The sequence below is a fragment of the Ochotona curzoniae genome, unplaced genomic scaffold (assembly GCF_017591425.1).
Source record: "Ochotona curzoniae isolate NIBS_2020 unplaced genomic scaffold, NIBS_Ocur_1.0 contig_1302, whole genome shotgun sequence".
NCBI lineage: Eukaryota > Metazoa > Chordata > Mammalia > Lagomorpha > Ochotonidae > Ochotona > Ochotona curzoniae.
Genome location: NW_024465035.1, coordinates 5017118 through 5030597, shown reverse-complemented (window position 1 = coordinate 5030597; position 13480 = coordinate 5017118). Strand labels below are relative to the sequence as shown.

At 44.3% G+C, this 13480-nt stretch overlaps 1 protein-coding gene across 1 annotated transcript in view; it reads left to right on the top strand.

Moving 5' to 3' along the window:
* NEK11 (NIMA related kinase 11) overlaps positions 1 to 13480 on the top strand; it is a 106497-nt gene that overhangs the window by 15859 nt on the left and 77158 nt on the right. The window contains exons 2-3 of the mRNA XM_041003826.1: positions 4608 to 4773; positions 12087 to 12205. Coding sequence (XP_040859760.1) covers positions 4608 to 4773; positions 12087 to 12205 — 285 coding nt within the window. The remainder of the gene's footprint in view (positions 1 to 4607; positions 4774 to 12086; positions 12206 to 13480) is intronic.

Here is a 13480-nt window from a genome sequence, read left to right as displayed (position 1 = left end):
CTGGGGAAGGAATGTGCCTTGGAGTGAATGCACAAATACGCAGGCTTTTCCATCACGGCTGGGATAATTGCAACCTCCCACTTGCTGAGCACTCGCAATACATATATTGGCGTGGCCGTAAGCTTTTTGGTCAAGTCCAAGGGAAGGGCTTTGCACGCTAGAGAAATGGGACATTTTAGATTTTCTCCATATGTCCCCAGGAGCCCTCTGGAGAAGGCCTGGATGTGGTCCTTCCAAAGCCGATTCTTTTCTTGCCATGCTGCCAGTCTGTGCCAAGAACCTGTGTGAGCTAACTGTGTTTCGCCGTGAGACAAGTACACGAATCATTTCTCCTTATCTATACAGATGGAGAAGGTCACAAACTCACATGACTCTTTTAATTTTTTTTTTTAAATTAGGCAGTATTTATCTTCAGAACATTTGAGGGGAAAACAACCTTTGGTTAATCTCCCCAAAATATCATCTGTCTCATGTTTACAAGAAGAGAGTCAATTTCAAGGAAATGAAATCAACCATGCTTAAATTCCCAAAGTCCTTCTCAGAAGTGTGTCACTTCCCCACTGCTTCCAGAAGGAAAGCAGCTTGCTTGGGAAAGAGAGTGGTAAATCTGCAAAACAACTTAGTCCCCAGGGAGGCCTGTTTTTGCTGCTGTCACGAATTTTTTCCAGAAGGATTGAGACTCTGATAAAATAAATATCTGTCATGTTATTTAGGTAGAGATGGCAGGCTGAGCGTCAGCGAGCGCGACTGGCAGCCTTTGCCACGGCGTCTGTGACTGAGACGATCTCGCTCCTGCAGAGCTGCAGTCCGAGTTTCCTGTGCCAGCTCGGTGATGGGCAAGGGAGAGAGTGTCCCTGGCGCATCCAGGGGGCAGTTAGAGCGGCACTCCCCTGTCTACAAACTGCGTCAATGAGATTCTGCAGTTTATCATGAGGCTGCCAGACGGAGTGGCAGGGAAACAGATGTAAAATCTTACGGTCTGTTGCACAATAGTTGATGTTAGCAAGGAAGAGAATCAGTGTCTTATGGCCGTGGGTATCATTTGTTCCTTTACAGTAGGAGATGTTACAGGTTCCTATAAGGCTTTCTGCTGTTGTGCCCAGCCACTGTGCCTTCTGCACCTGCATGCTGGCAAGGGTGCAGGAAATTACTGGCAAAGCACCATGAGAAAGTCCTTGAACTTGCTGCTTCCTAATATCCAGACATTGCAGGAAAACATGGCCTCGCTTGTCACCTCATGCCCCTTTGGGAACCCTAACAGTCCAAGACGCCACTCCTACTGACTTTAGATCCCTTTGCCAAATTCTTGACAGAACACATGCTAGAAATATGGAATATGGAAATAGAAGTAGGGTTTCTCTGGAATCCGCTTCATTAGCGGGTAGGACCCAATAGGTGTTCAGCACCTAGGAAGCTCACTAAAGCGTCTGTTAGGAGACGGGGGCCAGATGCTCCCACTTTCTAAGTGACAGCAGTGTTTCAAGCCCCCCTTGACCACCTGCAGGCATCACAGAGCGCGTGCCTGGGAAGCTGCTCCGTGGAGTGCCCTTCTTCTGCGGCTGACTTGTTCCGGCAGCCAGTCCCTGCCATGTGGAGTTAGGATGACTTCAGAATGGAAATATCAGGGAAACATTTAAAATGAATAAATCCTTTAAAAGATCCAAATTTTAGGAAATCTGAAAGCTTCATTACCCAACTTTTATTGGTAAGATATTACCAGCCCTTCTCTGAGTAGAAAAAGGACAGCTCAGTTCTCTTACCCAACTGCTCAACTCCTCCAACGGATCCTTAACTTATAATAGTGATGATTTTTTTTTAAACCATAATCAGTCACTGAGAGATGGGATGGGGAGAGACTTCGCAATTGTATATTGACTGCAACATCAACACTTCTAGGTCCCGAACCTTAAAAAAGAAACAAGCTCAACCTATCACATTGCCCAAGGAAAGTACTACTCTTATACCATAAAGCAACTAAAGGGAAAGGCTCGTTTGAATGAATGAAAAGTTTGCAGTATAAACACATTCCTAAGAATTATACAGGCCCTCGTAGCCAATGGGACTTGAGCTTGGTACTTGGTCAAATAATGGAAACAATTTAAACACGAGGTGTTATTAAATGATACATTCACTTTAAACATCTAATTCTACATTTTATCCATTTTTATGTAACGCCATCATCTAATGTCCTGTTAGAGATCCCTTCATCTTTTTTTATAAACTGTTACAGCCATAATATGTTAAGTTTCCCTGATGTAACTTCTGTAACATAGAATGAGAATTTAGTCATATGAGTTCAGAACACTAGAGTTTGACATTTCAATTTTAAAAACTTGGGGAGACAGAGACAGAGCTTCCTAAATGCCTGCAGCAGCCAAGGCTGGGCAGGTGCAAGCGAGCAGTGGGGATTCAGCTCAGGTCTTCCACCTGGGGGGGCAGATTCCCATCACTGAAGCCATCTGCATTGCTGCCTTGCCCTGCCTGCCCTGCCCCTCTCAGGGCCTGTACTACCAGGGAGCGGTCACTGGTGCCAGGGCACCAGCCCAGGTGGCCACCATGGGGTGCAGTTGTAATGCAGTGAACTCTTGGTCACTCATGATTTCTATAAAAAATTGTCTTTCATCCTTCCTTTCTTTTCTTTTCTTTTGTCATTATCAAGTTTTTAGTAAACATCTGACTTAATTTTCCTAGCATACATAATTCTCATGCTCTCCCAGCTGGATTTCAGTTCTGTTTCCGCACATCCACATGAGCAGGCAAGCAACAGACACACACCTGAACTGGATGGGCCATGGGGACGCCAGGGAGCTTAGCAGACTCTGCTTTCCTGATACAAGGGCATCCGACGGCCTGTGTTGGCAAGGGCCAACGATTCATCTAGTTTTTGGGAAAAAATACTTAAATTTAAAGAATTCCTACTATAAATATACTTTTCATTAATATGCATAGGTAAAAAATATCTTAAATTTTTTGCAAAATGTTTTCTAGTACAGGTCCTACAGAACTTGCCTTGATGAACAGCCAAAGCTCACTTGTAATCAACAGAATCTGCTTGCACGCATAATTGGTCTGCTAAGTGTTTTCCCCAAGCAATCTAGTTTACACTGGGGTACTATAATTGGTTTGTTCATCAGACTGTTTTTCTTAGATGGGAAGAGAGGATGTTTCGGTCCAGTTGTCATTGAGTTATCACAATTTTTAAATTAATGATTTGGAGATTTAAAGAGCTCTTATTCCACTTATACATGCTGGAGAACTCCCACTGATGGAAACACTTTAACAGCATTTTTTTCCCCTCCTAAATATTGATAGCAATAAACTATGATTGGCCAAGATAGTTTAAAAAGAAAAATAATAGATATCAGTTCTATTGATATTAAATTAATAGATTTGGAAAATCTTAGAGCTGGAACAAGAAGAGAAATGTGTGTGTGTGTTTACACAAAGAGAAGCAGATTGATAGGAAGAAAGAGAGTAAGACACACAGACAATTTTGTATAAATGTATTCAGAGAGATTGTATATATGTATACAGAACATTAAAATACGCAGAGAGAGAGAGGGACAGAGAGAAAAATGGAAAAAGTGAGGCAGACAGAAGCAAAGAGAACGGGCAAGAAGGAAAATGGAACAGAGATGGAAGCAGACACCCTGAAAGACCCAGCATCTATTTGTGCTGCTGCGATAGGGCGCTCAGGGCTCACTGATGAGTAAAGAACAAAAAGATGGATCCATTCTAACTGGAGGCCGGGACGTACGTGACAGAGGGACCTGCATTTTGCTAGCCATTTGTGCTGACGTGGCAGAAGGGCTAGGAGAGGATGAGAGAGCAAGCACTCACAGGCCCAAGCCTTAGTATGTTCAACATTAATCCACACCTGAGGTGGGAACCATCACGACATACCCACCCCGCATTTATACCCTTCCCACACTTGATCTAGCCAAAAGGCCAAGAGGTGATTGGGAACACATGATTTTGAATGACACATTTAAATTAGAGCACCTGGCGCAATAGCCTAGTAGCTAAGCCTTTGCCTTGCATCAGCTGGGATCCCCTATGAGCACTGGTGTGTGTCCCAGCTGCTCCACTTCCCATCCAGCTGCCTGTTGTGGCCTGGGAAAGCAGTGGAGGAGGCCACAAAGCTGTGGGATTCTGCACCTACTGGGGAGACCCGTAAGGAGCTCCTGGCTCCGGTTCAGCTCAGCTATTGTGACCACTTGGGAAATGAACCAGCAGACGTAAGATCTTTTTCTCTCTCTTTCTCTGTGTAGATCTTCCTTTTACTAAAAAATGAAATAAATCTTTATAAAGCAAAACAAAAGCAGATCGGAGCACCGAGACACAGAGCCATCTAGCCAGCTCTGTATTAGCTGTGGCTCTGCTGTGTACAGACTTGTCCAGCACAGCTGTGGATGTGAGAGGTCTTGAAGAGGCCATGGCACAGCCTGGGGGACAGGCTTTGAGCCCCTCAGGAGATACCTGGTCAGAGCTGCTCAAAGGAGACCACGAGTGGGTCACTACGAGGGGCTCATCAGTACCTAGGTGCATTACTTATTGTTTGTTTTAAATGTCTTTTTTTTTTTTTTGGTCTTATCTATTGACTGCAGCAAGGTATTGAAAGAAATATCTATTGGAGAACTAAATCCAAATGAGACTGTGCAGGCCAGTGTGGAAGCCCAGCTTCTCTCCAAGCTGGACCACCCAGCCATTGTCAAGTTCTATGCCAGCTTCGTGGAGCGAGGGAACTTCTGTATCATCACGGAGTACTGTGAGGTGAGATCCACCTTCTGCCTTTGCAATCTTCATGAACATCTGTTCCGTGGTAGAAAGCCTCGTGCAAAGAGCTGTCTTGAAGTTGACTTCTCAAGCAGAAAACTGAACTAGAGAGACCCCGGGTCTTGTGTCTGACAGCTAAGAATGGTCACAGCAAGGGAATTGACAAAACGCATTTCCAAGGAGCTGTTTTTTCCCATTTGACAAACTCAGTCAAAATGAATGTAACTTAAGAATTGCAACAGAAGAATGTGTCAACTTTTTTTTTGTTTGTTTCCTGCATGGGCTGGGCGCTATGCGAAAACCTCCTCCAATGATCTAGTGCTTAAATAGACATTTCAATGCCCTAACAAGCCTACACACAGAGGTCCATCTGTTAGGTCTTGGGTTCTTGTTCTGTGGCTTATTTTCCAGTGGGGAAATTTGAGAATGGAAACGTGACCCATTGTGCCCACAAACAAATCCCTCATATTTATTGAAGTAAGAGCCGTGCATTTTATTGAGTCCCATGGGAGCCGGAAGCAACTGTCTTGTATATGTGTGTGTTCACTCTCAAGTAGTTAGGTAAAGGGACCTCAGAGATGATGCTATTTAAAAAAAATTGAACCAGAAAGTTGTAGACAGGTGATCTCTTTGTCGTGAATTCTCGGACTGTGATTATTTTTTTGTGGCTCGGTACATTCTCTTACTCACTCACAGGCAAAGCCGCATTATTAGCAGGGATACAGTGAGGGTGTGTGAGCCAGTCGTCTTTAGCCCGTGATCTGAGACACTTGGGAACTTTTAGAAACGCAGATTCTGGGCGTGAGGAGCCCCATCCGTGCTTGCAGGAATTCTCCAGTGACCCCGAAGCAAGCTGGATGAGGGGAACTGTTTATCTAGTTCATAATTCAAATTCAGCCCGTGGTTTTGACCCCAATTATGTCCTTAGAGAGGATTTTCTGCAAGATTTTTTCTTTTTAATTGTGCAAGATCCAATCTGGGATCATCGACTTGCATTGCCTTTTAAATCACTGAGAGCTGGTTTCCAAGGGCTGTGCTCTGGGGGGAGGGGGGGGGAGAGGAGTCTGGGGAGGGGAGTGCCTTGGGGTGTTGCCATGGCGACAGCTGCTGGTACCCAGGAGTGCAGCTGTGGGGCTCCTGGAGCTTGCCCTTCCCTAGCTCCGCAGAGAAAACGTGTGCAGCTAGCATCCTGTTAACAGGCATTTCTCATCCATGGACCACATTTAACTGCTAGCTTGTGCAGGCCTGATGGGGTCCTCTTTCTATGATTCCCCGCTTTCCATCATCTTTCTCTCTCCCCAGTTTCTCCTCCCACCATTGCCTCGCATACTATCACAGTAGTATAGTCCTTCAGCAACAATCACAAGTTGAACCTTCCGCCATCTAAGTGAATCACGGCTTTGTAGGACAGGCAATGATAGCAAACTCGCATCGCGTTGTCAAAGCGCATTTCTTTGAGTTTTTGGCTTGCAGCCTGCTCTAGCACGGGCATTCGCAGAAAAAAGAGAAAACATACAGATTGTTAAACACAAAGGGATGTGATGCCACTTTGAGTCAGATACTTTACAAGAATCTGTACTTAAAAACAGAAAATGTTTTCATCTGCTTCTTGTGTATACCAAAGTGTCTAAACCACGTGAGTCGAGTTCTGCAGCCTGAACTAGCGGACAGCAGAGAGCTAACGCGGAGCTCCACGCGTGGGGATGTCTCTCTCTTCATTGCTGGGACTGCTGCCGAGTGTCCGACGAGCCATCGTGGTCTCCCTGGCAGCTCTCTCGGGGTAGACAGGCTCCTTTCACCTCTCTGTGTCTTGTCTTGGTCTGGAGTTTGCTCAATGTGGGAACACTGCACATGCTGATGTAGTTCTGAGCTTAAAGTGGATCAAAATTAAAGTCATATGGCTTGTCCGATTTGCTTTCTTTGTTTAGACCATGAAATGTTCAGAACTGCTCATAAAAGGTTAAAAGGTAAGGCCTTTTTTGTTTGTTTGTTTTTTACTTAGAATTATTGTCATAACTGAAAAGCAAAACTAGTTTCACTGAAACAGACAGGCACTCGTGCGGGACTGCACAGCGCTCGGCAGACCCCGGAGTCTGTGACGTGTAGGGTAGGGCTTTATAGTTCAAAAACGGGACCATCACTTCAAACAACAAAACATACAGCTCGAGGCTTCATGGATGGAAGCCTTGTTTCAAGCTTTCTTAGCATAAAATAGTATGTTCTGCTGTTTTATTCCTATTCATTTAATTTACCTTAGTGGAAAGAACACTGGTTTTAAGAGAATTTGAAAAAAAGAAACTGTGACTAAAGCCAAGCTAATCAGGTGTGTTACTACATATAAATGTCGTGATGCATGGGATTCTTTGGTAACCGTTTAGAAGTTATATATATATATAATATGATTTGTTTGAAAGATGAATTTACAGAGAGAATGAAAGACAGAAAGATCTTCCATCCACTGGGTCACTCCCCAAGTAGCCACAACAACAGGAACTGGGCCTGTCTGAAACCAAGAGCCAGGAGCTTCTTCTAGGTCTCTCCCCTGGGTGCAGGGTCCCAAAGACTTGAGCCATCTTCTGTTGTTTTCCCAGGTGCAGTAACAGGGAATTGTATCAGAAGTGGAACAGTTAGTACTTGAACCAGTGCCCATATGGGTTACCAGAGCTGCTATGCCACAGCACTGGCCCCAGAAGCTGTTTTTTTAACTGCTTAGAACCCGAGTTTTATTTTGTATTTGTCTTCACTTGCTTTTAAGAGTATAACCTGAGTTAACTTTTCACCCACGGGTTATGCACTTCATTACGGGGAACTGTGCTCAAGCTTCACATCACAATGACGGAGGGGCCCGTTTCATGCCCCTCCACCTGCATTTACTGCTCTTCTCCTAAGTGATGACACAGCGTTTAAAGTGACTAAATGTAACCGTTACTCAGCCCTGCCTTTTCCATGTATCTCTTGCCTTTGGGAATTTTTAAAGTGTTAGGCCGGATGTATCCACTGATGAAGTGTTAAATGTGTGTGCCTCCTGCCCGCCTTTGTCTAATGTTGCTTCTCAAAGTGGGACCACGGAGTGGCCCTTTCCAGCATGACTTAAGATATTTGAAAAATGCAGGTTCCTCGGTTTTGTTCAGATTTACTTGAGCAGAATGCATCTCTGTTGGTGATTCACGGGGATATGAATTCTAAACAAGCAGCTGGTGCACGTGTAAGTTCGAAGACTCTTGGGAACTCCGTACTTAGAGGAGAGGTGGTAGGGCAGGCGGGGATGGCCCCTTCAGGAGAGGTAGGGCAGGCGGGGATGGCCCCTTCAGGAGAGGTAGGGCAGGCAGGGATGGCCCCTTCAGAAGCCAGTCCAGTGCGTTCATTAGGAGCGGCTTTGTATCTTGGAATAAGATGCAGCAGAATGGCTTTTCCCACTCTTGCAGCCTTTGAAGGCCTTTGAGAAGATGCTCTTTTGGAAGGACTGTAAGTGTTTTGATTTTGCTGTAGTCAGGTTTCTGAGAATGCTCTATATTTTACTGGTTGTAAGTAGTTCTGCTGGTAACTTTAAACATGGATTAATTTTTGCAAATAAAATTATTTTTAAGATGTAGAGCTTTTTAATGACCATCCAAGATTCAGGCCAGACTGATGCATTAGCCTGCCTTTCTTCAATGTCTTAGTATTTCAAAGTCAATCTGATGCTGGTTCCCGGGGAAGGAGGGATGGCAAAGACACTATTAATCTCATTGAACCGTTCTGTTTGGGCTACAGATCTTTAAAACCTTAGAAGTTAATATCAAGGCTTTTACTTTCAAGGGACGGCACTGGTGAAAGAATTTTCTGTCAGCAATATAGACTTAGGGCAACATTAATATTGGTTCAAATCAAAGTCAATATGCTTTTCTTTAATGAAATGTGCTTTTTCTTTTGTTGTCTTAGCGATAGAAGTCATCATTAACTATCGCTCAAGGCAAAATTAAGAACGTCAAATGCACTTTCAGAGTTTGTAATAAGAACCCCTTAAACCAAGGAGTGACATTTCATCCACGACATCGGAGTTTTACTTGGAAGATAGCTTAGTGAAAGATAGCAATAAATGCTTTATGCTTTTCACACTGCGGAGTTAAAATCAGACTGCTTACCCAAATTCTTTTTTATGTCAAAACATAATTTGTCATGTCTTAATCTCTCCCTTAATTAAGTTCTTTGAAAATAATCCTGAGACGCCCTGTTAGAGGACACAGCCAATGCAAACCGCATAGTTCTTCTTGGAGATGAACACACAGAATCAGGCGTAAGGGGAGTCCCCTGAGGAACACGGGAGCCAGCTCTTGGATTAATTTAACCTTTGGAGTTTTGTGTTCGTTTTAACAGACACATCCCGTGCTGTTGTCATCTTCTCTCCCGCCTCCTTCTTTTTGAAAGCTTTATGTATTTGAAAGGTGCATTTACAGAAATGAGGGAAGGACAGAGAGGATCTTCCAGCGTCATTCCCCAAAGGACTGAAATGGCCTGGGCTGGGCCAGGCATCTAAGGCATGCCAGCTGGCAGGAAGCAGCCTTACTTGCTGTCCCACCTGCAGGGCCTCTCCCATCCACTGTTTAAGAATGGAAATACTGGGCCCAGCGCGGTGGCGCAGTGGTTAAGGTCCTCGCCTTGCACGCCCGGGATCCCATATGGGCACCAGTTCTATCCCGGCATCGGCCGTTGCGCTCACTTGGGGAGTGAATCATCGACGGAAGATCTTCCTCTCTGTCTCTCCTCTCTGTATATCCGCCTTTCCAATAAAAATAAATCTTTAAAAAAAATACTAAGTTGATAGAAGAACTCAGCAGGTAGCTTCCTTGATAGATCCTTTTGACTCCTCCCTCCCTCCCTCCCTTCCTTCCTTCTTCCCTTCCTTTCTTCCTTCCTTCCTTTCTTCCTTTCACTCCTCATCTGAAACCATCCAGGAAGAAGATGGAGACATGTTGGTTATTACCTTTCTGCCATTGGAGCTGTTTTTCATATTGAGATAATTAAAAGAGATACTGACAGGAGGAATAATCTATTTTCCTCTGATTTTCTTTGTATGAGAGAAGGCTTTACTAGAGCCCTCTTAGATGGGAAAAGCAAAACCAGACCAGGAAAATATACATACATTTACAGGTCACTTTTTGACAGCAGGGTTTTGGGGTAAACATCACAGACCTTTATAATGATCAACTTCACAAATATTTTGTGCAACTTACAAAAAAATAGAGACAGGACAGCTTGTGTCATCTGAGAGAACCTTGATAAACTATGATTAAAAAGAGAAGAGACGCAGAGGCAGACTCGGAGATTGAGAATGGTGGCCTTTTTGGCAAGCGGCCGTGTGTTTGAGTTCACTGTGGTTTTGAATTCCAGCAAGTTTTGACCTCCTTTAGCCCAGCAAATCCAGCCGGAAGCTGAGATTAAGCCAGCATGCAAGTGAATGTCTCATATATCTTTGACTCTGTGTGCCAGAGAAAATGTGAAGCAAATATTTGCACGTTACACCAGAAGGAAATAAAATTGCATTACAAATAAGTTCGTTGCTGTTATGTTTGATTAGAAGTAATTTCTTCTAGAGCGTCTCATTGAATACCAATGCTTTTCCTTTGCTTGCGTTCGAGAACAGCTCTGTCATGAGGAATCTGTGTAGCTTCTTGTTTTTCTCACAGTTTCCCCATGGACATGCATTTCCTTTTCGCCAAACACAGTTGGCATCCAACCCATTTTTGTCCATAGGGAACATTTTTCAGATTGCTGTTCATAACAATTTTCATTGTTTTAAAGTAAAAGGGGTCTGGTGGAGAAGTAGTCAAAGAGAATTTAACATTGAGTATTTTCATTCTGTGGGAATTGAAAAACACTAGAGCAGACATGGGCAGAAAGGGTCTTATATCAGGTAATAAAAGGGTCTTATGCTGGACAATCTTAGATGTTTCTCATCTGTCATTGTGATTAGTGTTTGGTCTTGCTAATGTATTTTACTACTATTAGTAAGTGACAGGACAGAGATTGATGAAATGTTTAAGTCATTAAATTGAGAAAAAGACAATTCGGATAGTTCAAGGCACGTGGCAGCCTGGGTGTGCGAAACTAAAAGGAGTCTAAACACCAGTCGGTCCCCAACGCACTGGTTTTCACCACAATGTCATCAGTAGGTATCCAATTCACATGACTGATTGGAATCTTACTGTTTTACATGTCTAACTTCTATTCACAGTAAGGTTCTATAACTGAATAAACTTTCAGTGTAAGGGGGGTTGGGGCTGCTGTTTTGGCACATCAGTGAAGCTGCTATTGACAACGCGGGCGTTCCGTGTCAGAGTGCAGGTTTGGGTACCAGCTGCCCTGCTTCTGATCCAGCTACTTGTTAATGTGCCCAGGAAAGCAGTGGATGATGGCTCAAGCGCTTGCACCCCTGCACCCACAGAAGAGACCCAGGTGGAGTTCCTGGCTCCTGGCTTGGGCCTGGTCACTCCCTGGCTTTTGGGAATTGTTGCAGGGTGAATCAGCAGGTAGAGATTTCTTTCTATTTTTTTTTTTTTGCTTTTGGTCCCTTCCTCTCTGTCATTCAACCTCTCAAATAAGCTAATTGATAATAAATGTAGAGAAAATTAGCACTTATATGGTTACCTATTTAGGTAGCATAATGAAAATAATTTGGCAGTGTGTGATAATTTTGTCCTGTATAAGAGTTTCAATTCTTGAACGATGTCAAAATTAAACATAGCTGGACTTTGCTGAAAGCAGTGAAAATAGATCTTCTTCTTTCACACTGCTGGAAGGGGAGAGAGGTTAAGTTCCGCTCTGATTTGTGCAGAGTGACTATGCATTTTGGAAGATTAAAGGAATAGGCAAGAAGAACAGCAGGGACCTGAGCAGAGCCTGGGAAGTGAAGAATTACGAAGACTGGGAAGTAGCAGTGGGTGAATGTGAAATTCACCTGGTTTGGCTAACTGGTGCTTATCCAAGTAAGGCTTCCTCCCTTTCAAAGTGGCTAGGCAGACGGGGCCCTGGTTTTAGGTGTGGGCTGGAACAAGCAGTAAATTCTAAGAGCTCCCTTGAGTTTCCTCAGTCCGACTCTTCAAATACCGTCATCTTAGCTATACGGACTTGAGCTCTTCGAAGCTCTGCCAGTGTTCTTTGTTCAAGTCTTTGTACATCAAGATTGATGCCCAGGTACCTAGAGAGCTTAGAGGAACCCAACTGGAGTCTGCCCTTTGCTCTGATTAACAGGGTGGATTAACTATGGTTAGCAGAGCTTGAGTCTAAAAATTACTGAACCACCCACGAAAGGTTATGCTGTTTTGTTACAGGGCCGAGATCTGGACTGTAAAATTCAAGAATATAAAGAAGCTGGGATAATCTTTCCTGAAAATCAAATAATAGAATGGTTTAGCCAGCTGTTGCTGGGAGTTGACTACATGCACGGGAGGTATGTTTATTCCTTCTGATTCAGGATCTATTTATAATGGTCATGTCTGAACTTGAAAATCCTTTGTGCCAGAGCATGCTAGGTTCCTAGAAGGGGTGGGGAGGGTTGCAAGCAAGGACAGAATTACAGTAAGGAGGACAGCCAGTTTCGTGTGTCAACATAGCCCTTACCCTAAGCATTACCTGACCAATGTGACATGCATGAGAAGCAATCTGACAGAAGGCCACAGGAAAAGAGGATGGATCCATGACTCGTTGGCATGAGCCCAACATGCAAAACCCTGGCCTTGGTATCAGCACAAGTGGGTTGTAGTTACATCCTTGTCCGTGAACCGAGACAACTGTCATCTCTTCCGTGAAGAGTTCCAGGAATCCGACTCAGTCCCCAGAGTTGGAATGTTTAATTTAAAGCTTTAAAGAATTATCAAAAGCTCAAGCCATTTGATCAAAATAAAAGTAAAAACCCATTAAACCTGAGCATTTTCACCAAAGTTGTGGACCAAATCTAATCAGAGTTAAGGTGACTATTTCTTTTTTTTTTTTAAAGATTTATTTTTATTATTTTTTCATTGGAAAGGCGGATATACAGAGAGGAGAGACGAGACAGAGAGGAAGATCTTCCGTCCAATGATTCACTCCCCAAGTGAGCGCAACGGGCCGATACTATGCCGATCCGAAGCCAGGAGCCTCTTCCGGGTCTCCCACACGGGTGCAGGGTCCCAAAGCTTTGGGCCGTCCTCGACTGCTTTCCCAGGCCACAGGCAGGGAGCTGGAAGGGAAGTGGGGCTGCCGGGATTAGAACCGGCGCCCATATGGGATCCCGGGCGTGCAAGGTGAGGACCTTTAACCACTTGCGCCACCGCGCCGGGCCCGAGGTGACTATTTCTAAAAGACTTATTTTTATTTAAAAAGCCAAGAAAAGCGAGGCAACGAGGGAGGTCTTCCAGCTTCTGGTTCACTCACCAAGTGACAGCACTGGCAGGAGCTGGGCCAGTCCGAATCCAGGAGGTTGGAGCTTCTTCTGGGTTTCCCACGTGAGTGCAGGGACCCAAGGATTTGGGCCCTCTTCTGCTGCCTTCCCAGGCAGTAAGCACAGAGCTGGATCTGAAGTGGAGCAGCCAGGGCTCAAACCGGAGCCCGTATGGGATGCCAGTGTGATGGGTGGAGGCTTAATCCATCGTCTCTTTTTCTCCCTCATTGCTTGTGATAACTTCCAAGGCTATACTGAATGAGTGTGTTATTCCAGACCTGATAGGAAATGCTTTCAGCTTTATTC